General features: G+C 45.6%; 1 protein-coding gene across 6 annotated transcripts in view; it reads right to left on the reverse strand.

Moving 5' to 3' along the window:
* LOC106567837 (cell adhesion molecule DSCAML1) overlaps positions 1-27,902 on the reverse strand; it is a 91,115-nt gene that overhangs the window by 33,858 nt on the left and 29,355 nt on the right. For all 6 annotated transcript variants that reach the window (XM_045692283.2, XM_014137615.3, XM_014137620.3 and 3 more), the window contains exons 4-5: positions 3,357-3,503; positions 298-576 (exon numbers count right to left, since the gene is read on the reverse strand). In XM_045692283.2, coding sequence (XP_045548239.1) covers positions 298-576; positions 3,357-3,503 — 426 coding nt within the window. The remainder of the gene's footprint in view (positions 1-297; positions 577-3,356; positions 3,504-27,902) is intronic.

Genomic DNA, 27,902 nt, shown 5'->3' on the forward strand with positions numbered 1-27,902 from the left:
TTGAGTGTATGTATGTAAACTTCTGACCCACTGGGAATGTGATGAAAGAAATAAAAGATGAAATAAAGCATTCTCTCTACTATTATTCAGACATTTCACATTCTGAATAATAAAATTTGATTTGATTTAAGTGTTTGTTTTTCCCCTTTGCCAACCCCCCTCCTCCCGCCTCACTCCTCCTTCTCCTCACACCAATTCCCTGTCCGATGGTCCCTCCCTCTTCACCACAACATCCACTCCCTCTCCCCTTTTCTCCCTCCCACATCCCTCGACCACCTTCCCTCCTCCTCTCCTCACCTATGACATAGAGTGCTCCGGACACCTCCTTCGAGCCGAAGCTGTTGGTGACCTCACAGGCGTAGCTACCGCTGTCCTCCTGCCTGAGGTCACTGATGGTCAGACCCGTGAGGCGCCGCGTCCAGCGTGCATCAGAGGGCAGTGGGCGCCCGTCCTTTAGCCAGCGCACCGTGGGGCTGGGGTACCCTGCTGCCATGCAGGGGAGCTCCACACTCTGACCAGCCCGCACTTCCCCAGCCTGGAAACTGTCCAGGATAGAGGGAGACGATTCGGTGGGGTCTGGAGGAGGGGGGGGGGGGGTGTAACAGGTTAGACTTTGGACTGTGGTAGGGTATGGGATGGGATGTTTACAACATACACTATACAGTATCAGTCAAAAGTTTGGACACACCTACTCATTCAAGGGTTTTTCTTTATTTGTACTATTTTCTACATTGTAGAATAATAGTGAAGACATCAAAACTATGACATAACACATATGGAATCATGTAGTAACCAAGAAAGTGTTAAACAAATCAAAATATATTTTATATTTGAGATTCTTCAAAGTAGCCATCCTTTGCCTTTATGACAGCTTTGCACACTCTTGGCATTCTCTCAACCAGCTTCATGAGGTAGTCACCTGGAATGCATTTCAATTAACAGGTGTGCCTTGTTAAAAGTTAATTTGTGGAATTTCTTTCCTTCTTAATGCGTTTGTGTAGTTGTGTAGTGACAAGATAGGGGTGGTATACAGAAGATAGCCATATTTGGTAAAATACCAAGTCCATATTATGGCAAGAACAGCTCAAATAAGCAAAGAAAAAATGACATATTTGAGATTCTTCAAAGTAGCCATCCTTTGCCTTGATGACAGCTTTGCACACTCTTGGCATTCTCTCAACCAGCTTCATGAGGTAATAATAAGCAAAGAAAAAAATGACAGTCCATCATTACTTTAAGACATGAAGGTCAGTCAATACGGAAAACTTCTTCAAGTGCAGTCGCAAAACCATCAAGCACTATGATGAAACTGGCTCTCATGAGGACCACCACAGGAAAGGAAGACCCAGAGTTACATCTGCTGCAGAGGATAAGTTCATTAGAGTTAACTGCACCTCAGATTGCAGCCCAAATAAATGCTTCACAGAGTTCAAGTAACAGACACATCTCAACATCAACTGTTCAGAGGAGACTGTGTGAATTAGGCCTTTATGGTCGAATTGCTGTAAAGGACACCAATAAGAAGAAGAGACTTGCTTGGGCCAAGAAACACGAGCAATGGACTTTAGACTGGTGGAAATCTGTCCTTTGATCTGATGAGTCCAAATTTGAGATTTTTGGTACCAACTGCTGTGTCTTTGTGAGACGCAGAGTAGGTGAACGGATGATCTCCGCATGTGTGGTTCCCACCATGAAGCATGGAGGAGGAGGTGTGATGGTGTGGGGGTGCTTTGCTGGTGACACTGTCTGTGATTTATTTAGAATTCAAGGCACACTAAAACCAGCATAGCTACCACAGCATTCCGCAGCGAAACACAATCCCATCCTGTTTGCGCTTAGTGGGACTATCATTAGGACAGTGACCCAAAACACACCTCCAGGTTGTGTAAGGGCTATTTGACCAAGAAGGAGAATGATGGAGTGATGCACCAGATGACCTGGCCTCCACAATCACCCGACCTCAACCCAATTGAGATAGTATGGGATGAGTTGGACCGCAGAGTGAAGGAAAAGCAGCCAACAAGTGCTCAGTATATGTGGGAATTCCTTCAAGACTGTTGGAAAAGCATTCCAGGAGAAGCTGGTTGAGAGAATGCCAAGAGTCTGCAAAGCTGTCATCAAGGCAAAGGATGGCTACTTTGAAGAATCTCAAATATAAAATATATTTTGATTTGTTTAACACTTTTTTGGTTACTACATGATTCCATATGTGTTATTTCATAGTGTTGATGTCTTCAGTATTATTCTACAATGAAGAAAATAGTAAAAATAAAGAAAAACCCTTGAATGAGTAGGTGTGTTCAAACTTTTGGCTGGTACTGTATATACAGAAGTATGTAGACACCCCTTCAAATTAGTGGATTCGGCTATTTCAGCCATACCCGTTGCTGACAGGTGTATAGAATCGAGAACACAGCCATGCAATCTCCAACGTGGCATCGTCATAGGATGCCACCTTTCAAACAAATCAGTTTGTCTAATTTCTGCCCTGCTAGAGCTGCCCCGGTCAACTGTAAGTGCTGTTATTGTGAAGTGGAAATGTCTAGGAGCAACAACGGCTCAGCTACGAAGTGGTAGGCCTAAGATCATCATGCGCAATGCCAAGTGTCGGCTGGAGTGGTGTAAAGCTCGCCACCATTGAATTCTGGAGCAGTGGAAACGTGTTCTCTGGATTGATGAATCAGGCCTCACCATCTGGCAGTCATACGAACGAATCTGGGTTTGGCGGTGCCAGGAGAACGTTACTTGCCAATGCATAGTTCCAACTGTAAAGTTTGGTGGAGAAGGAATAATGCTCTGGGGCTGTTTTTCATGGTTCGGGCTAAGTCCCTTAGTTCCCATGAAGGTAAATCTTAACGCTACAGAATACAATGACATTCTAGACGATTCTCTGTTACAGCATGACAATGCCCCCGTGCACAAAGCGAGGTCCATACAGAAACGGTTTGTCGAGACCGGTGTGGAAGAACTTGACTGGTCTGCACAGAGCCCTGATCTCAACCCCATTGAACACCTTTGGAATGAATTGGAACACAGACTGTGAGCCAGGCCTAATCACCCAACATCAATGCCCAACCTCGCTAATGCTCTTGTGGCTGAATGGAAGCAAGTCCCCGCAGCAATGTTCTAACATCTAGTGGAAAGCCTTCCCAGAAGAGTGGAAGCTGTTACACCAGAACAGGGGGGACCAACTTCATATTAATGCCCATGATCTTGGAATGAGACGATTGACGAGCAGTTGTCCACATACTTTTGGTCATGTAATGTATATTCATTCATATTCATAGACATTTATTACACACAAAACACTGTGTACCGGTACGCAGAGCAATGACATACTTTACAGTCCCACTCACCCATGACAGACAGCCTGGCTCCATTGCTCTGACGTGTCTCTCCGCTGTATTTGTGCTTGGTGATACAGCGGTAGGTAGAGAGGGCATCCTCCTTCTGGACATCTGAGATGTACAGAGCACCAAAGGACGTCAGGAAGAACCTGTTACCTGTTACAGAGAGAAAATGATTGAACAAAGCCTCAAAATAACTAAATACCCCCAACAAACAACCTAGTCGGGGCAAGGGTGACTGCTATCTAAACATTTGGCAACCTGTCATACCCTAGAGGACACACGCTGAGCTCACTATTAAACATGCAATACATTCACATTGAGAAACACTTGAAAATGGTCAAACCCTCACCATCACTTACAGTAAAGACGTTATCAACATCTCCACTCCAGTATTGTTATCATTGTTGTGGTTGTTATAGAACACAGCAAGATGAGCCCAGGTCTGGTTCGTGTGTCAGTGTGTGATGTACCCTGCCAGGCTGTGCCCTATTTTCAGCCTATACCAATCTGGCAGACCCTGCCCAATTATTGGAGGGGTAGAGGAGAGGGAGGGCACCATTTTAATGAGCATTTGCCAATTTGGGAAATGTTAACACTGTCCTATGTATGAACACATACTCACACACATGTGCGCATACACACATACACACACTGTTCTTCCTCTACTCGTTCTCTCTCACCTGGGTTCACTGCAGAGGCTCCCGGCTATAGTCCAACAGCTGGAGCACAATTAGAGCATTCATGTGTAACTGTGTGTTTATCACCAGATTATGTGTGTGTGGAGGGTAGAGGGTGTGTGTGGAGGGTAGAGGGTGTGTGTGTGGAGGGTAGAGAGTGTGTGTGTGGAGGGTAGACGGTGTGTGTGTGGAGGGTAGAGGGTAGAGGGTGTGTGTGTGGAGGGTAGAGGGTAGAGGGTGTGTGTGTATAGAGGGTAGTGTGTACATCTGCACGGTAGTTGGCTGACAGACAGCACAGGTGGAGGGTAGAGTGTGTATGACTCTCTCTCTCTCTCTCTCTCTTTCTCTATGTTGTGTGTGTGTGTGTACACAAGCGGTGTGTGTGTGTGTGTGTGTGTGTGTGTGTGTGTGTGTGTGTGTGTGTGTGTGTGTGTGTGTGTGTGTGTGTGTGTGTGTGTGTGTGTGTGTGTGTGTGTGTGTGTGTGTGTGTGTGTGTGTACTAGGGGGCTAGCAGCAGGCTAACAGACAATGTGTGTGTGGAGGGTAGTGGCACAGTCGCAGCGTAGGCTGTAATTTTACAGTCAGCCTTTGTTTGCACCCCTGAATTAATCCTTACAGGATAATGTGCACTTTAAGATTTCAACTCCCATAACACTGACACGCCACACTGTCACAACACACTGACAGACAAACAGAGAGGGAGAGAGATAAAGAGAGATAGAGATAAAGAGAGCAAGCGAGTAAGAGAGATAGAGAGAGAGATAAATAGAGAAAACTAGAGGGAGCGAGAGATAGAGAGAGAGAGCAAGAGAGAGAGGGGAATGGGAGAGATAGCAAGAGGGATTGAGCTAGAGGAAGAGAGAGAGAGAGAGAGAGAGAGGGGGGGGGGAATGGGAGAGATAGCAAGAGGGATTGAGCTAGAGGGAGAGAGAGAGAGAGAGAGGGGGGGGGGAATGGGAGAGATAGCAAGAGGGGGGGAATGGGAGAGATAGCAAGTGGGATTGAGCTAGAGGAAGAGAGAGAGAGAGAGAGGGGGGGGATGGGAGAGATAGTAAGAGGGGGGGGAATGGGAGAGATAGCAAGTGGGATTGAGCTAGACAGAGAGAGAACAAGAGAGGGGGAATGGGAGAGATAGCAAGAGGGATTGAGCTAGAGAGAGAGAGAGAGGGGGAATGGGAGAGATAGCAAGAGGGATTGAGCTAGAGAGAGAGAGAACAAGAGAGGGGGAATGGGAGAGATAGCAAGAGGGATTGAGCTAGAGAGAGAGAGAGAGAGAGAGAGAGGGGGGGGGAATGGGAGAGATAGCAAGAGGGGGGGAATGGGAGAGATAGCAAGTGGGATTGAGCTAGAGAGAGAGAGAACAAGAGAGGGGGAATGGGAGAGATAGCAAGAGGGATTGAGCTAGAGAGAGAGAGAGGGGGGGAATGGGAGAGATAGCAAGAGGGATTGAGCTAGAGAGAGAGAGAACAAGAGAGGGGGAATGGGAGAGATAGCAAGAGGGATTGAGCTAGAGAGAGAGAGAGAGAGAGAGAGAGGGGGGGGGGGAGGGAATGGGAGAGATAGCAAGAGGGATTGAGCTAGAGAGAGAGAGAGAGAGAGAGAGAAAGAGAGAGAGAGAGTGAGAGAGAGAGAGAGAGAGAGAGGGGGGGAATGGGAGAGATAGCAAGAGGGATTGAGCTAGAGAGAGAGAGATATCCATAAACAAAAGATCTAAGAAGTGCTGTGCCATGGAGACACCTTTTAATCACATGATCTCCTCCACTATCCACCCATCTTAATTGTTTCTCTTGTTTATTCAATCCCTCTATCTTGAACCATCTCTCGTGATATATCCTCCTTAACATTTTCCCCCTTTCACACAATCTCTTTCTCTCTCTCTCTGTTGTTAAGCAGAGTGGCAGACAGAGTAAAATATTAATTGCTAAATCACTGTACTCCCCAAGCTTTTATTCATGCTGACTTGACTGGATAAACTGAGAATGGAGCTGAAGTGATGCACTAGATTAAGAGCCAGTTCACCACATTCACTCTGCTACCCACCCGCAGGCCTGTTGTTCTCGGTTGGGCTTGTCAGTCAATGATATACTAGGTTAGCAGAGAACAAGCAGGGTGTAAAAGATTAAAGGGAATAAGGGTGGAGCAAAAGAAGAAAGAGTAGGAGAAGAAAAGTGAGAGTGTGTGTGCGCTTGTTCATATGTGTGTATGTTCACGCATACTGTATGTGTGTCTATATGTGTGAGGGGAACATTTTAAAGTGTGGGCATGTTCCGTGTGTATGTGTGTCAGTGGATACTGTAATTATCTGGGTTAGACTGCTGAGCTCAGGCCTTGTTGTCAAACACAGCACAGGAAGGCCTACACTGGTGGGCTACACTGTCAAAATCATACTGCTTTCAAGTGAGCCTGGATTCCATTACAAACCTATAGACCTGCAGTTTGGTAGCAGGCACAACCTGGGAGGGCTATATGAGGGGTGAGAGGAGAGGGAGAAACATTTTTTTAGACAAAAATAGGGACAGAGATATAGGAAAAGCAACTGTATGAGAGGGAGAGAGAGAGAGAGAGAGAGAGAGAGAGACAGAGAAATAGAGACATAGAAACAGTGTGTGATTTGTGTAGCGCCGGTTGCGTAGGGTGTGGGTCTGAGCCAGTGTGTATGTGTGTGAGTGTGTGTAAGAGTCTTTGAGTCAGCCTCGTTTCCTCACATGCAAATGAAGGCAGAGGCACACAGCTAACGAGGCCCATATTTCCACCTCCTCACTGGGGCCATTATTTATTGATGTTCTGCGTCTTTCCCCCTCCCTCCCACTCTCGCACTTTCTTCCCTCTCTCCCTGTTGCTAGGGGCTGCTTGCCATCCTGCGGGTGCTTCTGTGACGATGTTTGGGGTGCAGTCACTCGACCGCCCCTCCCCCCTTTCAGTGTAAGCAAACAGACAGAGGCACTGACACACGCGCACGCACACACGCACGCACACACGCACACACTAGAGGGTGAAAGTTCAGCCAGGCAGCTTGGCATTGGGTAAATGATTGGAGAGAGCTGGGTCCTTTAAATTTAAAAAAGGATGGGCTTATTTTTTCATGGACGTAGGAGTGTCACAGTTTGTCATTAGATATCACTGTCTATCTGACTTCCCCTGCCTCTCTTCGCCAACAGAGAGAGAGTTGGAGGGAAGGGAAGAGGGTGAGAGAAGGTGAGAAGAGAGAGGGGGAGGAACAAGGGATCATAGAGGAGGGACTGTCACTGAGAGAAGAAAGAAAGAAGAAACTGAGCAGATTCAGGAGACATTCACTCTGCAGTACTGGAATATGCACACACACACACACACACACACACACACACACACACACACACACACACACACACACACACACACACACACACACACACACACACACACACACACACACACACACACACCACCCCCGCGCGCGCCTTGGCAGGTTTACAATAGCATAGGAAAACACTAGCCCTACAGACTCAAAATAAAAGGTTCTTGGAGTATCCTTTATGGGTTCTTCAAATTGAAACTGTGGGGGAACCCCTATAAGTTCTTCAAAGAACCCCTTTTAATGGATCCTCTAAGAACCTTTTGAAGAAACTTTTGGGGCACATTTTTGAACTACCCCCTCCCCTATTATTATTAATAATAATAATAATATGCATAACAATAACAACAATAACACAATATTTTAGTTGTCAGTGTTTATTATGATTTTAGTGGCAAAGCAGAATTGAAAAAATCCAAATATGAGGTAGACTCCCAGCAGAGGCCCAAGTCCAATGGGTATATCCTCTGGTGTGTTGATGTTAATGTGTTGATGTTCTCTGTATCCATAGCCAGAATGATTTTGCAGTGCATGGTGATCAAACAGGTTTCCTGTTATATTCATCAGAGGTGTAGAGAGGGTGAAGTCTGGGAATCCCCCAAAAATATAATTATACAGATGATTAACAAAACAGTAATTTTACTGAATGAAAAAAACTGTTTTGATAATGGTTTTCATACACATACAGTACCTTATCCATAATGTAGAGGCCTGTGGGATTTTCATTGAAGAGGTAAGGGAGGAGGATGGTAAATGTGATCTGCATAACATACCAATACCAATTGACATAACTTTGTATGCCTCCTTGTCTGTGTACCTGCAGACAGACACAAAAGTGAGCAGGTCAGTCATCAGCACCCAATACAGCTAGCCTTCAACATATCTTATAGCCTACATATTCTTACCTCTTTGTTGATTCATATCCATTGAATTGTGTCCATTTTCTGTTTTAGAAAGATTTGCACAAATATGAAAATATAGATGGTATCATCATAAAACAATATCAATGTAGATCATACAAGGGACAAACCTTAACTTAAATTGAGGAGATCTTTAAATTTTTCCGTTAAGTGCCCGCACCTGCTGTCCTTTCAAATCCAAATGTTTCAGTTGGGCAGTTAGGTTCCTGCAAGAACCCCCACCAATTAAGGAGGTTTCTCACTGAACCCCACCTCCTATGAGGTTCTTAGAATAACTTTTATGGGCCATTTTCAGTGCCAAGAACCCTAAGGTTCTTTGAAGAACTTTGAGGATCTTAGAAAAACTCTTGTTGAACCCCTCATTTTTAGAGCGCAGCTATTAAAAAACAGGATCAAATAAATCCACAACATGGACAGAGAATCACAGAGTGACTTTCATAGAGTGAATCAACTGACTGAATCAGCTCCATGGACAGAGAATCACTCCAAAAGAGAGTGAATCAACCTACTGAAATCAGCACCACTGACAGTGAATCACTTCAATAGAAAGTGAATCAAGCAACTGAATCAGCACCATTCACTAGCACTAAAATGAAGATCCAGTGATTTCAAGCCCAGTCCTCTGGCCTCTGCCCTGACTGCCTCACCTAGTCATCTAGAGGTGAATGGAAAGAGAATAGGAGAAGAGAGCTGAGCCAAGGCTGGAGTAGATAACAGCTCATCCACATGTTACTATGCTCCACTCTTATTGTTACCATATCCACAAGGCTATACTAACCCATGAATGGAATAGAATAGGGGTGCTGTGCCTGAATTCAAAACGAGACCCCACAACACTCTCTCTCTTTCTCTCTCTCTTCCCTCCCTCCCTTCTTTCTCATGCATGCATTAAAAGGCTGAAGTAGTAGCAGGTGTCAGACAATTAAATATATACACTTCCCTGGCTTCTATTCTCCCCCACACCATTTATCAATGGTGCCCTCTTCACTCCGCTCAATTCACATTCAAAGCAGCTTTATTGGCACCACTGATGTGTTACAACTAATCGTGCCGTGTTAGCCCCGCCCCTTTCCATCTAGCTCACAAAAGGTGCTTTGTTAGCATGACCACACAGTTCAGTAATTTCGGAAGTAACGCAGAACCACTATCAGTCATATCTACAGAATGAATGAGGAATATCCAAATCTTCTGTCTCCCTCTGTCTCCCTCTGTCTCCCTCCCTCTGTCTCCCTCCCTCTCTCTCCCTCTGTCTCCCTCTGTCTCCCTCTCTCTCTCTCCCTCTGTCTCCCTCTCTCTGTCTCCCTGTCTCCCTCTCTCTCTCTCCCTCTCTCTCCCTCTGTCTCTCTCCCTCTGTCTCCCTCTGTCTCTCTCCCTCTGTCTCCCTCTGTCTCCCTCTCACTCCCTCTGTCTCCCTCTGTCTCCCTCTGTCTCCCTCTCTCTCCCTCTGGGGGTTGGAAAGAGAGAGAGAGAGACACAAGGTTTGTCATATTTTCATTAAAAAGCCACGCTTCACCGTCTTGTCCTATAACCGCTGTCCTCTCCCCTAACTAATCCTGACTGTTTATCTAATTTCTCAATCCTTTCTTCTTTCCTCCTTCCTTCCCTCCCTCTCTCCTCTCCTCTATTCTGTATGTTGATGAGACTGTGACCTCCATACAAACCCCCAGTCTCCCTTCTCTAACACTACTGACATTTACAATGAGCAATGAAGAGGAGGAGGATGGTGGGATAGAGGGGGTAACAGTGTATAAGTGGAGGAGACAGAGAGGGAGAGGAGGAGAGACGGAGGGAGATAGATAGACGGGGACAGACAGAGGGAAAGGGTACAGTCCAGTTGTTTCCACTACATTGGGAGCGCGTCTCTTCTGCTCCACTTGCCGCTCTGTCCCAATTTGCCCAGTGTGACTTTAAACAGTAAACACTAGGGAGGAGACAGAGACTCCAAACATAGACTAATAGGCCAATGTACAGGAAAACATTACATATACACAACGTCCCTGTAAACCACTATACTGTAGAAACTATAGGCCAGGGGCATACACTGAGTACATTGAACATTAGGAACATCTTCCTAAAATGACATTTGCAGCCCCTGCCCTTTTGCCCTCGGAACGGCCTCAATTGGTCGGGGCATGGACTCTACAAGGTGTCAAAAGCGTTTCACAGGGATGCTGGCCCATGTTGACTCCAATGTGTCCCACAGTTGTGTCAAGTTGGCTGGATGTCCTTTTGGTGGTGGACCTTTGATGATACACACAGGAAACGGTTGAGCGTGAAAAACTCAGCAGCGCTGCAGTTCTTCACACAAACTGCTATGCCTGGTACCTACTACCATACCCCGTTCAAAAGCACTTACATTTTTGTCTTGCCCATTCACCCTGTGAATGGCACACACACACACAATCCATGTCTCAAGGATTAAAATCCTTTTTTAACCTGTCTCCTCCCCTTCATCGACACTGATTGAACTGGATTTAAGAGGTGACATCAATAAAGGATCATAGCTTTCAGCTGGATTCACCTGGAAAGTCTGTTATGGAAAGAGCAGGTGTTCTTAATGTTTTGTATACTCAGTGTATGTACTACCTTAAAAATACCTAATCAGGGACACAGAGAAGAAAACTGTACAGAAAACTAATACAGGTTTACAGTGTCCCCGCAGACCACTATAGACACAGACAAACTGGCTACAGTGTAGAAGACTACAGGGACCTTATATACACCTAGTAACAGACAGAGTATGGATATATAAAGCAGACCTATAAACAGAGAGACAGAGGTGAAAACAGGGATCATTTATGATGTGTGTTTCATGTGCCTGGTGACATCTGGGATGACAGTACTAATGTGAACCCCTGGAGAGAGCGACCGCACACACACACGCACACACACACACTCCTATGCATTCCCTTCCTATATGAGCAACAACAGTTGACAACACACACATCGGCACGCAAACACGCATGCACACACACACACTCACATACACCAAAATGGAAACAATACATATATATTTGCCATAGCAGTAGAAAATTCACATATATCCTCAAACGTACAGTACCCCTTTCACACACAAATACACACACACTTCAGGAATAAGAAATCTCAGTAAGTAAAATCATCCCACAGTCACTGGCCTTTGCCCCTTTCTCCTCCTTGTTTTAAATGAAGAGAAACAGAGAGAGATGGCCACATGGTATGTGTCAGTGTGTGTGTGTGTCAGTTGCACTGTGCTCTGGCGTAGCCCATGGACTGGGGCAGTTGGCTGCATTAGCTGCACTGAGTGAGCTGACTGGTCCCTCCCTATTAGAGCGCTGGTGGCAGAGGAGTGTCTCAACCCAGCCAGGAGGGACAGCTCTCTCTCTCTCTCTCTCTCTCTCTCTCTCTCTCTCTCTCTCTCTCTCTCTCTCTCTCTCTCTCTCTCTCTCTCTCTCTCTCTCTCTCTCTCTCTCTCTCTCTCTCTCTCTCTCTCTCTCGTTGGAGTGCATGCTGGGAGTGAGTCGTGAAGCAGGAGTGATTGTGAGAGCGACTGGAATTATCTTCACTCTATTGGTTTTTGGTGTGTGTATATATATATATATATATATATATATATATATATATATATATATATATATATATGTGTGTTGATTAGTTTAGTTGTTTTAAGGGTATCTTGTCTAAAATATCACTAAGCACGTATAGGGGTGGTGGGATCGTTGAGGTTGGTTTTCGCGAGGGCACAACCAGCGGGTGGGGCTGGTTGCAATGGCCACTCGCGGAAGTTTGGAGTTTGAAAAACTTAGTCGGCGACATGGAGTAAAGATTCCTGCTGCGGCCGGGGTTTCAGTGGAAGAATGTAGCTTGGCAGTGGGTGCTATCATTGGGTGTGATAGTATCAAATCAGCCTCAAGGATGAATAGCGCTGTAGTGATATTCTTAGATTCCATTGAAAAGGTGAATACGATAGTTGAGAGTGGTGTTGTGTTGCGGGAGACACAGACACCGGTATTTCCGCTTATGAATCCGGCAAAGAAAGTTATACTTTCTAACGTGCCACCATTTGTTAGAGATGAAGTGTTGGAGCGAGAGTTATCTCGTCATGGTCAAATTGTATCAACAATAAAGAAGGTTCTTTTTGGATGCAAATCTCCGTTGCTGAAACATGTCGTGTCTCATAGGAGACAAGTGCATATGATTTTAAAAAAGGACACTGATGAACTGAATTTAGCATTCAGTTTTAAGATTGATGGATTTGATTATGTCTTCTACGCTTCTACTGAATCAATGAAATGCTTTGGCTGTGGAAGAGAGGGGCATTTGGTGCGTAATTGTCCCGAGAATGAGCACGCAGAGCCCGGTAGCAGCTCTAGTGCCGGTGCAGCTAACGCACCACCGCGAAGGGATGAACATGCTAAGGGTGCAGGGGAAGGGAGAAGGTGGGCAGATGTGGTAGGAAAAGTAGGAGAGGAAGGCATTGTGGATACGGGGGCAATTGTGGTAGATCAGAACAAAGAGGGAGGGGAAACAGTCGGTGAGATTGCGACTGCCGTCGCTGAGGTGGTGCTGGAAAATGAAATTGGAGGTCAAGAGGAGATTGAAATAATGGAAAAGGAAGCAGCTGTTTTCAAAGTACCGAGAAGTAAGAGGAAGAATGTAAGGGGTGGTGAAGGGTCTAATTCCAAGAGGAAGGTAGAGATTAATAATTCATTTGAAGATAAACAGATTGTAGAGATGGAGTTTTCTTCTGGGGAGGATAGCGAGAGTGAGTCATCTGACGCGTCACAACAAAATAGTGAGATAAATGGGGTGGAAGGGAGGTATGGGATTGAGAAGGTACGTCAATTTCTGAAGTTGACAAAAGGGAAGAAATATATGCAGGATTATAATGTAACAGATTTTTTCCCTGAAAGTGAATTGTTTATTGAATCAGCAAAGTTTCTGATGTCAAAAATAACAGGGGGAAGTTTGACAAGCCCTGAAATTGCTAGACTCAAGAAAGTGGTCACGAGAGTGATAAGTGATGAAAATTCTAAAGAAAATGAAAGAGTTCAATCGCAGCTTTAAGTATGTAAAGAGATGTGGTTTCTGGGTATTCCTCTGTATTTTTTTTTCATCCATGAGCAGTTTTAAGATTTCTTCTTTAAACGTAAATGGGGCAAGAGACGTTAAAAAAAGAGCCATAGTGTATGAGTTAATTAGGGGAAAGGGAAGTGACATAATTTTTCTACAAGAAACGCATAGTAATTTGGAAAATGAAGTTATGTGGCAACAGGAGTGGGGGGGGACAGTGGTGTGTAGTCATAAAAACTCAAAAAGTGGGGGTGTGGCCATCTTGTTCTCAAAAGGGTTTTTGCCTTTGTCATATGAGGTTGAAGAGGTAGTTGAGGGGAGGTTATTAAAAGTTAGAGTAAGGTATGAAAACATCACTATGTGTCTGATAAATGTATATGCCCCAGTGGTGGCAGTTGAGAGGGTATGCTTTTTAGAGACATTATCAAATACCATTGAGAAATGTAACAATGAAGATTATTTATTTATTGCTGGGGATTTTAACTGCACAGTCAGTGATTTAGATAGAAATCACAAAGAACCTCATATAGCCTCAAGGACTTTTTTAAAACGTCTCATTGTAACAAATGAACTGTGTGATATTTGGCGGAGTCAACATGGAGGCACAAGGCAGTATACCTGGGTGCATGTGAGAGAGAACACCATCTCTATGGCCAGGTTAGATAGGTTTTATTGTTTTGAGCATCAATCTCAGGTCTGTAAATCAAGTGTGATAACCCCAGTGGGTTTTTCTGATCATTGTTTAATAACAGAGGTGGTGTTCATTAACGATGTAAAACCTAAAAGCGCATACTGGCATTTTAACATAACTTTATTGAGTGATGCTCACTTCAGGAAATGTTTTAGTTTTTTCTGGGAGAGGTGGAGGTCTCAAAAGGCCAGTTTTGTATCCCTTCAACAGTGGTGGGATATAGGGAAAATCCAGATTCAACAATTCTGTAAGCAATACACGAGGAATGTCACCAAGGATATCACCAGATCAATGAAAGCCCTAGAGACTGAAATAGTGGAACTCATGACGTTGGTTGAGACCACAGGAGATCGAGGCCACACTCAGGCCCTCAAGAGGAAAAAAGCTGCATTGGCAGACCTGCTGGGTATCAGAGCACAGGGGGCATTGGTGAGAAGTAAGTTTCAGGGAATCTCTGAAATGGATGCCTCATCCAAATTTTTCTTTGGTTTAGAGAAAAAGAATGGACAAAGAAAAATGATTCATTGTCTAAAATCTGCTGTTGGACAAGAGCTCACTAGACCTAGTGAAATTAGAAAGAGGGCAGTAGAGTTCTATGCTGAGCTCTACAAGTGTGAGTACAAAGAGGATAAAAAAGTGACACAGCAGTTCCTTGATGGACTCCCACAGGTGGCTGCAGAAGCTCAGGTTGAGCTTGAGCAACCATTGTCTTTGCAGGAGTTATACACTGCATTAAAAGGCATGGAAAATGGAAGGGCACCAGGCATTGATGGGCTTCCCGTTGATTTTTTAAAGTCTTTTTGGGCTATGTTGGGAGAGGATTGGCTAGCAGTAGTTAATGATAGTTTAACCGGAGGGTTACTACCAATAAGCTGCAGAAGGGCTGTCCTCACCCTACTGCCCAAAAAGGGTGACCCTAGGGAGGTGAAGAACTGGAGGCCGGTGGCTTTATTGTGCACTGATTATAAGATCCTGTCAAAGGCTTTGTCCAACAGGTTGAGGGAGGTGATGGGGCAGATCATACATACGGACCAGTCCTACTGTGTGCCTGGCAGGCAGATAGGGGATAACATTTCTCTGATTCGTGATTTTTTGGACGTCTCTAGGGCTATTGGGTTGGATGCTGGTCTAATTTCAATTGATCAGGAAAAGGCATTTGACCGAGTTGAACATCAATATTTATGGCACACTTTGGAGGCGTTTGGGTTCAGCTCTGGTTTTATTGCCATGATAGAGGTGATATATGGTGACATTGAAAGTGTATTGAAAGTTAACGGTGGTTTGAGTGCTCCTTTTAAAGTGTGTAGAGGTATTAGGCAGGGATGTTCTTTGTCGGGAATGTTATATGCCATTGCTATAGAGCCATTACTAAATAGCATTAGAAGTCGCATTGAGGGGGTGTACCTTTCAAGGGATATTCCTCCTATTCGTCTCTCAGCCTATGCTGATGATGTAGTTGTTTTAGTGAAAAATCAAGCGGAGGTGGATAGTTTGAGTCTAATGGTTGATCGTTTTAGGGGAATATCCTCTGCAAAGGTAAATTGGGAAAAGAGTTGTGCTTTACAGATTGGAGAATGGTCTGGAGGGATCATGGCTTTGCCAGGGGGGCTGGAATGGTGTAAGGGAGGTTTTAAGTATCTTGGAGTGTACCTGGGAGATGAGGGGACTATGGAAAAAAATTGGATTGGGGTGGTTGAAATGGTGGAAGGGAGGATAAGGAAATGGCGTTGGTTGCTATCTCGTATGTCATATAGGGGGCGCACTATTATAGTTAACAATGTGATTGCCTCTGCACTGTGGCATCGGTTGTCAGTTTTAGAACCACCATCTGGCCTTCTGGCTAAGATACAGGCAATAATTGTGGATTTCTTTTGGGATAAATATCACTGGGTTCCACAAAGTGTTTTGTATTTGTCAAAAGAGGAGGGGGGACAAGGTCTTGTACATCTTGCTAGTAGGGCTGCTGCTTTCCGGTTTCAGTTTATTCAAAGGTTGCTTTATGGACCGGAAAAAGTGGTTTGGAGAGGGGTGGCAGGTCTTGTATTACAGCAGGTTGGAGGATTAGGTTTAAAGAAAGCTTTATTTTTGGTTGATAGTAGCCAGATTTCTAGGGAGGGAATACCTCCGTTTTACAGAGGCCTTCTTAGGGTGTGGAGCATAATGAAGGTGTCCAGACGAACTTCAGCGGAGTCAGTGCATTGGCTGTTGGAGGAACCTCTGGTGTATGGGGCAAGACTTGATTGCACAACTGCAGCTGTTCCACATTTTTCCAAGATTCTGGTGAAGGGCAAAATCATCACCTTAAAACAGTTAATGGCCATGGCTGGGCCCGCCTTAATGGATGGAAGACGGGTGGCTGAACATTTGGGGGTGAGGTCGGAAAGGATGGTAGGACAACTGCTGGGAAGCTGCAGGAAGGCTTTGTCAGCAGAAGAGTGGGATATGCTTCATAGCCACAAGAAGAAGGTACAAGATGAAGACGTCTCATTTCCAAGACTAGGGATTACACCAAATATCCCAGAGTCAGAAAGAAAGGCGATATTACTGGATTTGAGAGGGTTGGAAGAGGTGGGTTTGGATGAGGTGAATGGGAAAGACTTATATAGGGGGTGTGTCAAGGTGTTGAATAAAGATAAATTGAAAACTAGAAAAGACACTCCATGGAGGGTAAAATTGGGCATTGATGACAAGGTAAAGCCAGCATGGAGAGCACTGTACAAGCCACCGTTACAAAAGGGTACTGGTGATATGCAATGGAGGGTTTTGCATGGCATCATTGCAGTTAATGCTTTTGTATCTGTTATTAACTCAGATGTTGGAGATGGATGTCCTTTTTGTAATATAAGAGAAACCATTTTTCACTGTTTTATGGAGTGTGAGAGGATAAAACCTCTCTTGGAGATGCTGGAGTCTTTGTTTAAAGCTGTAGGGGAGATTTTCAATAACACTGTTTTTATTTTGGGGTTTCAATATAGAAAGCAACAGAAAAGAAAATGTCAACTGTTAAATTTTATTTTGGGACAAGCAAAGATGTCCATTTTTCTGAGTAGGAAACATAAGATAGAAACGGGATATGGGCAGGATGTAAGATGTGTTTTTAAAGGATTAGTGAAAATAAGAATAAAAGTGGATTTTGAGTTCTACTCAGCTGTAAAAGATCTCCCATTGTTTGAGGAGAAGTGGGCATACGAAGGAGCGCTTTGTTTTGTAGAGGAGGGGAAATTATTTTTTGTTGGAGAAATAAGTTGAATGTATAGGTTCTTTAGTTTTTAAATTTTTAATTTTTTTTGTTATTTTTGTCTTTTTTGTGTATTTTTGTCTTTTTTTTAGGAATTACATTTGGTGTTTCATTTCTGAAAAGACAGTATGTCATTATTAATGTTAACAATTGAGTAGAAAATAAAGGTTTTATAAAAACTCAAAAAACTCTCTCTCTCTCTCTCTCTCTCTCTCTCTCTCTCTCTCTCTCTCTCTCTCTCTCTCTCTCTCTCTTTCTTTCTACCTCTCTCTCGATCTCTCTCACACACACACAAACACAAAAACACGGTAGATCAATTGAGATTGCATGGACATCGGTGCGAGGCACTCATCGACCAGAGACAGGCCTCAAATCCCCCACAGACAACACACCCGTCTGAGCACACACACACACAGGCCACAACTAGGACATAGAATAAGTGGAGCAAACATAGACAACAACTCCAACATACAGTAGAACGTTCAGAGAATGTGCTACTGTCTACAGTAGGTGTAAACAACAGGACACACAAACACGGACAGCATGTGAGGTTAGAGACTGGGAGTTTTCACTGTTCTAGAGTCACAAAAGGCCTACCTACCCAGCTGCTCTGTATCATCTCTTCTTACCCTGAATTATTGAGAGCTGTCTTGTCTGTGGTTTGGGGTTAAAGAGAACACAAACACACCTCAGATACCTTCAATTATTCACCCGCTTACACACACGCACGTGCGCATGAACACTCACACACGGACACACACGCACGCACACGCCGTTTAAAAACCACACACAAACTAACAAAACCACACACAAACCACAAATCAAATCCAATGTACACACTAATCCATAACTAACTACACACACACACTCAATCTCACTTTCCCTCGCATTCCCTCCTCCTGTGTGATCTCTCATGTACTTGTCCTCTGTCCTCACTTCCCAGTGCCCTCCCACCCACTCACATCAATCAGCTAGCTGCCATGTTGCCATGGCCTCTATGTGGGGTTGAACAGCTAATAGACTGCCTGGACAGGGAAATCAATACACCTGATTGAGTGTTCTTGTAGGAACATGGCACTTGGCTGACCACCAGTGATCTTGATAGATCCCCAAATATGTTTTTGGTCTTCCCGGGTCAACAGTCCGCAGTGTGCTTGAAAAATACTTTTTGATACTACTTACACGTTTCATAAATCCCAATGCATTTCAATTGCAGTAACAGTAAAAATGGCCACTCTAATTAGTCTTCAACCATTTAAAGCTAGAAAACGTGCAGATCAGTCTGGAATAGTTTGCTTGTATACAGCTTTTTGATACCATTTATACTTTTTGAACTTTAACCATTTTAAATGTGCATAAAAGCTCCATAGGCTTGAATGGGAAGTATTTGGATTTGCCACTGCTCTTGAACCCTTGAAGCTACAAACACCAAACCGACATTGACATATACAGATTGACTCAACTTAGATCGATTGTCAAAAGATTGTTGATGCTATTTGAACTATAACCGTTTTAGATTTGCATAAAAGCTCCATAGACTTCAAAGGCAAAATGTGGATTCTTGATCCGTTTCAACTACAAACACCACACCAGCGTTGACATGTGCAGACTGACTCAACTTAGATGGCTTCAATACAGATTTTTGCCAGCATTCTTACTTCATAAACTATAAAGCTTGTCGTATCCCCATTCATTTCAATGGCGGAATGCAGGCTTCAACATTCTAAATTGAAAACACTGCCACAAATCTTTCAGAATGTTCAAACTAAAACATTTTCAGAGCTTAAAAACACACAACATGGCTTCTGATGATATAGTACTCACTCTAGTCTACTACACTAACCCACTATAATAACAACACACCTACAAAACACCTCAAAATAGATCTATATAGCTAACACATAGCATATGAAAACACTATTACTACCATTACTACTACTATGTCACAACCATAAATACTTCAAGACTGGCAAGCACACCATATTTACTTCCATAAATGTTATTTTCTAGATTTAACTGGGTTCCTTCCCTGACCTCATTGTAAAATGTAAATTCTCAGAATTAAATGTACTGTACGGTACATCAAACTGTTTCTATTGTGCATATACTGTATTGTATACTGTAGTATATGTATTGTATACTGTAGTATATGTATTGCGGGATACAGTATATGTGGAATATCTGTCTAGCCCTGCTTAGGACACAAGGTAAAAAATCTAACAGAGAGAGGGGGTGCTAAGAAGGAGAGAAGGAGAGAGTGGGGAGGAGAATGGGGGTAAGTCTATCTCCAGTGCGGCTAGCTGGTTAGTAAGTGAATAACTGTTTCCTCAAACACGATTTCTTAGCAGAGTCTGCTGTAATCTCCCTGGGCTAATCCCTCTTTAGCTAGCCTAAACAAAAGAAGAGAGGAGAGGGGGAGAGGGGGAGAAAGGAGAAATCCCTCTTTGCCCAAAGTAGCCTTACCCTTCTAAACCCTACCCCCCTATAGACCGTAGCAGGGCTCTTGATCTTTCCTCGATGATCCTTGACTTATAGACTAATGCAGACCTCTCTCACGTTCCTACAGTATGTGCTGTACCAGGCCAGAAGACACTGCTTTAGCGTTGTGAATGAAATAGAGGTGGGAAGGGGGAGACTGGTGGTATACAGCCTCTGGGTGCAGTTCAAGATGTCTCTGATGTAACACACACACAGTCTTTCCTCTCTCTTACAGTGAGCCGGGCCAGGGTTGGAGGGTAAGACAGTGGGCCAGCTATCTGTCAGAGTGATGTGCTCGCAGGGCCTGTCCCATCTCTCCCTGTTACACTGATTGACACTGATACACTGCTGTAGCATACACACTACTAACACTTATACAGTAGCGGAGGGAGACAAATACTGTGTGTGTGTGTGTGTGTGTGTGTGTGTGTGTGTGTGTGTGTGTGTGTGTGTGTGTGTGTGTGTGTGTGTGTGTGTGTGTGTGTGTGTGTGTGTGTGTGTGTGTGTGTGTGTGTGAGAGAGTGAGCGAATGTGAGAGTGTGCGTGTGAGAGAGAGAGAGAGATTGGGAGAGAGAGAGAGAGAGAGATTGGGAGAGAGAGAGAGAGATTGGGAGAGAAAGAGACAGAAAGGATGTGTGTGTGTGTTCGTACACGTGTGTGTATGAGTGTAGTGGGTAAATAGTCAATAATCGCTGACACTTGTCAGCCCTGTGCTTTATGTGGTCAGGGTATTGTATGACTCAGTCTCTCTGCTCTCCCCCTCCCTGGGCCTCTCAAGCAGAGATAATTACCCTTATTGTGCCCCTCACACACACAAACACACACACACACAAGCTTATTCATGCCAAATAACACACCATGTGCATATAGTCAGTCTGATAGAGTCAAACATGGCTGCCAGCGCCCCATCTGTTTCTGCCCCCTCTTCTTTCTCTACCCCCCTTACCCTCTTCTACCCACCTCTACCCTCCCACCACACAGGGGCGAACATGAAAGGGGTAAAACAGGGAGACAGACAGACAGAGGAAAATAGAAAGTAAGAGATGTCTCTACAATCTCCTCCAGACTTTTAGCAGCAACAGACTGTAATGATCTGATCTGTTGTGGAAACAAACAATACTCTGCAGTAGGATAAGGCTCTGGGTCTATTTAGCTACTGTAGCCAGTAACTCTGGTTGTTAATCCAAACAGCTGTTCTAAAGGGTGGATGTTTTCATGTTTCAGTAATGTAGTGTGTGACATAGCAAAGGCTGCATGTGATAGTAGTGAGTGTGTGTATATGTGTGTGTTGTTGGTATGGTTGGCTGGCTGATTTGCCCATTGTCATTGATGTTACCCCCCATGGCCTTGCCATGTGCCGCATGGAACGGGGCAGCAGTGGAGGGAGGGATGGAGAGGGAGGGGTGAGGGTGGAGGGATGGAGAAATGGAAGCATGGATGGAGAGAGAGAGAGAGAAAGAAGGGGGGTGACCTGTCGCCTGTTTGTGACAGTCGATGGGGTCTAGTTCCACAGGCCCTCAGGGGTCTCACGTGTGTGTCGCCCCCTCCACCCCTCTGTCCCTGTCCCACCTTGCCTGAGCATGACAACAGAGCCACCACACAACACAGCTCAGCACTGAACACAGCGTTAATGCACCCTGGATTAATGTTTAATGAGCTCCCCATGTTCAGATACTCTCAGAAAATCAGAAAATGGGTTTATTGTGTGTGTGTGTGTGTGTGTGTGTGTGTGTGTGTGTGTGTGTGTGTGTGTGTGTGTGTGTGTGTGTGTGTGTGTGTGTGTGTGTGTGTGTGTGTGTGTGTGTGTGTGTGTGTGTGTGTGTGTGTGCGTGCGTGTGTGTCTGCGTGTGTGTAAGAGTGAGAAAAAGACGGGGGTTAAGTGGCTTGCTACATTGTGAAAGCGATTGTGTGTGTGTCAGACCAGTGTTTACAAGAACCAGCGCAGTCACAGACAAATGTAGCAATTCATGTATTCTTGCTTTGAGTGCACATACACAGATTGACAAACTCTCTATGTCCCCTCCCTCTCTCATTTCCTTTACTATGTATATCTGCTTCCTCCTTTCTTCTCTCCTAGGCTCTCCTGCATTCTACTCCAGTACTCCTCTGTCTCTGGGGTAGATAGGGAGAACAGCTGCTCTAGCGCACCACTAGCTACAGACTTTGACAGTCGTTGCTGTGTGTCTGGGACAGAGAAATAGAGGCAGGGCAGCAGTGTTGATGACATAGTGAGGAGATATGATTGTGAGAGGGCAGCACGGCGGGTTGAGACTGGCTGCCCCATGTGTTTTTCATTGTCTGCAGAGCCACAATAGGACCAGTTGGACCAGGGGGGAACAAGGAGGTGTATGTGAGGGGGAGTGACCAGGCTGCTCCCAGCAGGGTCCCAGGGGTGGGACGGGCTGGGGATCGATCTGTAATGTAGCCTGTAAATGACCCAGGGCCTGCTCACATCCATTAGGCCAGGGGATGATGGGGACCACTGAGAAGAAGTGCACATCAAAATAACAGGACAGCCAGGCCAGACCCATGCGTAGGACACACTTCAATGCCACTATCGTCAACAGGGCCAGCTAGGCCCAGGTCCCACTACAGTCAACAGGGCAAGCTAGGCCCAGGTCCCACTACGGTCAACAGGACCAGCTAGGCCCAGGTCCCACTACTGTCAACAGGACCAGCTAGGCCCAGGTCCCACTACAGTCAACAGGGCCAGCTAGGCCCAGGTCCCACTACAGTCAACAGGACCAGCTAGGCCCAGGTCCCACTACAGTCAACAGGGCCAGCTAGGCCCAGGTCCCACTACAGTCAACAGGGTCAGCTAGGCCCAGGTCCCACTACTGTCAACAGGACCAGCTAGGCCCAGGTCCCACTACAGTCAACAGGGCAAGCTAGGCCCAGGTCCCACTACGGTCAACAGGACCAGCTAGGCCCAGGTCCCACTACTGTCAACAGGACCAGCTAGGCCCAGGTCCCACTACAGTCAACAGGGCCAGCTAGGCCCAGGTCCCACTACAGTCAACAGGACCAGCTAGGCCCAGGTCCCACTACAGTCAACAGGGCCAGCTAGGCCCAGGTCCCACTACAGTCAACAGGGCCAGCTAGGCCCAGGTCCCACTACAGTCAACAGGGTCAGCTAGGCCCAGGTCCCACTACTGTCAACAGGGTCAGCTAGGCCCAGGTCCCACTACCATCAACAGGGCCAGCTAGGCCCAGGTCCCACTACTATCAGCAGGGCCAGCTAGGCCCAGGTCCCACTACAGTCAACAGGGCCAGCTAGGCCCAGGTCCCACTACAGTCAACAGGGCCAGCTAGGCCCAGGTCCCACTACAGTCAACAGGACCAGCTAGGCCCAGGTCCCACTACAGTCAACAGGACCAGCTAGGCCCAGGTCCCACTACCGTCAACAGGGCCAGCTAGGCCCAGGTCCCACTACAGTCAACAGGGCCAGCTAGGCCCAGGTCCCACTACCGTCAACAGGGTCAGCTAGGCCCAGGTCCCACTACAGTCAACAGGGTCAGCTAGGCCCAGGTCCCACTACCGTCAACAGGGTCAGCTAGGCCCAGGTCCCACTACCATCAACAGGGCCAGCTAGGCCCAGGTCCCACTACTGTCAACATGGCCAGCTAGGCCCAGGTCCCACTACCGTCAACAGGGCGAGCTAGGCCCAGGTCCCACTACCATCAACAGGGCCAGCTAGGCCCAGGTCCCACTACTATCAGCAGGGCCAGCTAGGCCCAGGTCCCACTACCGTCAACAGGGCCAGCTAGGCCCAGGTCCCACTACAGTCAACAGGGCCAGCTAGGCCCAGGTCCCACTACCATCAACAGGACCAGCTAGGCCCAGGTCCCACTACAGTCAACAGGACCAGCTAGGCCCAGGTCCCACTACCGTCAACAGGGCCAGCTAGGCCCAGGTCCCACTACCGTCAACAGGACCAGCTAGGCCCAGGTCCCACTACAGTCAACAGGGCCAGCTAGGCCCAGGTCCCACTACAGTCATCAGGGCCAGCTAGGCCCAGGTCCCACTACTGTCATCAGGGCGAGCTAGGCCCAGGTCCCACTACCGTCAACAGGACCAGCTAGGCCCAGGTCCCACTACAGTCAACAGGACCAGCTAGGCCCAGGTCCCACTACAGTCAACAGGGCCAGCTAGGCCCAGGTCCCACTACAGTCAACAGGACCAGCTAGGCCCAGGTCCCACTACAGTCAACAGGACCAGCTAGGCCCAGGTCCCACTACCGTCAACAGGACCAGCTAGGCCCAGGTCCCACTACAGTCAACAGGACCAGCTAGGCCCAGGTCCCACTACAGTCAACAGGACCAGCTAGGCCCAGGTCCCACTACTGTCAGCCAGAGACTATATAGCCAATTCACAAGTCAACCAACAGGCAATTAGATACATGTACAGTACCATCTCCCTGACCTCACATCAACAGAGCTGCAGAGACAGAATCTTTAGAATGAGAAGCAGGAAGAGGATATATTGATGCACATATCTTCATCATTTCTAAGTGTTTGTAATAATGAACAGAATATGCTAGGGGGATATCTAGCTAACTGATACTATTTTTTTGAGTCGAAGATTTTGAAAACACATACAAATCTCTAGGGACCATAATTAATATCCCGGTATCATAATTAGAGGTATTTGTGTATGACAACAACCTAGATGATGTCCACTGTCAGCTGTAAGGTTGTGCTGCAGTGAGGTATGATGGTACAATGCAGTAGAGGGGTTAATGTGTGAGCCAGGTGGGCTAGGTGGAGGCGCTGGGCATCTTCCCTGGGCCACCATGTGGCCGTAGCCATCTGTTGCCGCTGCCTCTATTCATCAGACACACTCATTAGCTTTCTGTTGGGAAAGAGAGACCGGCTCAATCTGCATGCAAAGATCTCTGTGTCTCTCTTTATTCTCAACCCCACTCCCCTCTCTCTCTCTATCTAGCTCCCATCTCTTCCGTCCTCTATCCATGCTCCCTCTCCATCGTCTCACTCATCTAACTAAGTGATTAGCGTATCACAGGCTCTCATGCGTCCGATGGAGTTGGCGACAAGGGACGGGATGGCATGAGATGTGTGGTGGTGGTGGGGGGGTAAATAGGTCAGTCTGCCCCACCCCCTCTAACCCCCCGCTGTCCTGGCCGGACAGTAAAGTGGGCCAGGCGACACACACACACTCATTATCCTTCTTCATTCTTCTTTCTACTCTCTATCCCTCCTTCCCCTACAGCATCTGTTCCTTCCTGGCTTTTCCTAACCTACTCTCCTGTGTGGTTTCTCACCTCCTCTCTCACCTGTTCTTCCCCCTTCCCTCCTTTCCATGATCTCCCTCATCTAATCAGTTTTAATTCCCAATGCATCAAATGCCACCATCACTTTATATTTTAATCGGAGAGCAACAGAGAGAGAGAGTAGAGAGAGAGAGAGAGAGAGAGAGAGAGAGAGAGAGAGAGAGAGAGAGAGAGAGAGAGGGGGGGGGGGAAGAGAGGGGTGAGGTAGGCTGGTTGCTGGATTGCATTACTAATTTATACACAAGCCTTATTAGAATATTAATGCTAAAAGCAATCAGGCAGCCCTATGTTAAATTACCTGATATGAAGAGAGGGGAGGAGAAAGAGAGGGAAAGAGAAACAGGGAAAGAGAGAGAGAGAGGTGTTTTGTTTGGAAGTGGAATTATTGATGCCAAATGAAAGAATTAAGGACTACCTCTTTGGAAATATCTCCTAGCACACACCTTACAGTAACTGGCTCCACCCACACACCATGACCATAAACCATATTAAACCATTTTATGAACAAAGTCAGTTTGAAATATATTCAGGGAAATTGATTTTGTCATCTGAAACAGTTTACATATTAAATACGGATAGAAAATACAACCCATTTTCATAATGATAACTCAATTCCTAACACAGGATTTATCCTGGCTGTCCTTCAGGTACAACCAGCTCAAACACACAACCCCAAATAGACCAACATACATCTTCTTTAGGTCCATCACATACACTAACACACACTAACACACACTAACACACACACACTCTCCGGAGAAAGACGCCTGCCATTGTTTACAATGACCATCCAATTACTGGGCTGTGCTCAGATAGTCAGATAGTGTGTTAGCTTACACACACAAAATCAATTTCAATCTCCCTGTCTTCATTAGGCCTATCTGAGCAGTCTTTAGACTTGGGTTCTCTCCCTCTTATTGTCTCCTCTCTGATCTGTCTATGGTAGAGAAAGAGAGAGGATGGATAGACAGTGAGAAAGAGATGGGGAAAGTGAGCAGGTCATGGAATGGACAGAGCAGGCAGGTAAGAGGGTCTGAAATAGAGAGGTGAGCAGATAGCTGATTGGCTGAATGAGGGGACAGCTTATTGGCTGAACAGGAGCAGGGCTGTCATTCAATAGGACATCAGAGTTCACTGACCCATCTGAGCCTTTATATAATCAAGCTAGCCATGCATGTTTCTCAGGATTCCCCAATCATTCAAAGTGTGCTTGTGTTTATGTGTGCTAACTATATATGTATGTTTGTGTGGCTGGAAGTGTGTATGTGTTTATGTGTTTGCGTGTGTGTGTGAGTGGGAGAGATTGCGTTGCTCAGATTGTATACCGCTCTGGGCAGATTATAGATTGGTATGGCAGATGTGGTGTGTTTCAGAGCGATGCCACATTGCACAGAGAGAGATTACTAGATTGCTGTGCTGTTATTATGATTAGGTCATTGTCTCCTTTGTTGATTGGGGTGGTCCTGGGTCAAGGTTAAACAATGCTGTCCTGGAGTGCAATTATGTTCAATCCTGGTCCCGCATGTGGTCACAGGAGGGTGCACATTTTTGTCCCAGCCCAGCACTTACACACCTGATTCAGATAATAAGGGGCTTGATGATTAGTTAATTAGGCGTGAATCATTTGTGTTAGTGCTGGGCTAGAAGAACAACTGCATAGTGTTTGTTCTGTGCTTTCTAGTGTATTTAACTGTATTGCACTGACCTCTGTATTGTGTATAATGCATACTGTGCTGCTGTGTACAATACTGTATATTGTATACTGTGCTATTTAGTGTATTACTTAGTTTATTTGACTGTGCTGCACTGTGGTGTATTTAACTGGTGTGTGGTGTTTTTAACTGGTGTGTGGTGTATTTAACTGGTGTGTGGTGTATTTAACTGTGATGTGGTGTATTTAACTGGTGTGTGGTGTATTTAACTGTGGTGTGGTGTATTTAACTGTGGTGTGGTGTATTTAACTGGTGTGTGGTGTATTTAACTGTGGTGTGTGGTGTATTTAACTGTGGTGTGGTGTATTTAACTGGTGTGTGGTGTATTTAACTGTGGTGTGTGGTGTATTTAACTGTGGTGTGGTGTATTTAACTGTGCTGTGGTGTATTTAACTGGTGTGTGGTGTATTTAACTGGTGTGTGGTGTATTTAACTGTGGTGTGTGGTGTATTTAACTGTGGTGTGTGGTGTATTTAACTGGTGTGTGGTGTATTTAACTGGTGTGTGGTGTATTTAACTGTGGTGTGTGGTGTATTTAACTGTGGTGTGTGGTGTATTTAACTGGTGTGTGTGGTGTATTTAACTGGTGTGTGGTGTATTTAACTGTGGTGTGTGGTGTATTTAACTGTGGTGTGTGGTGTATTTAACTGTGGTGTGTGGTGTATTTAACTGTGGTGTGTGGTGTATTTAACTGTGGTGTGTGGTGTATTTAACTGTGGTGTGTGGTGTATTTAACTGTGGTGTGTGGTGTATTTAACTGTGCTGTTCAGTGTAGAGGAATGTTGAATGCTCATTTCAGTGAGCAGCTCACCATGTTCACCATCTGATATCCACACTAATTATACTAATTACACACAGTACAGTACAGTCACAGTACAATACAGTACAGTACAGCCACAGTACAATACAGTACAGTACAGTACAGTCACAGTACAGCCACAGCCACATAACAGTACAGTACAGCCACAGTACAGCCACATAACAGTACAGTACAGCCACAGTACAGCCACATAACAGTACAGTACAGCCACAGTATAGCCACAGTACAGTACAGCCACATAACAGTACAGTACAGCCACAGTACAGCCACATAACAGTACAGTACAGCCACATAACAGTACAGTACAGCCACAGTACAGCCACAGTATAGCCACAGTACAGCA

Source organism: Salmo salar, chromosome 13 (assembly GCF_965601325.2).
Source record: "Salmo salar chromosome 13, fSalSal1, whole genome shotgun sequence".
NCBI classification, from domain to species: domain Eukaryota; kingdom Metazoa; phylum Chordata; class Actinopteri; order Salmoniformes; family Salmonidae; genus Salmo; species Salmo salar.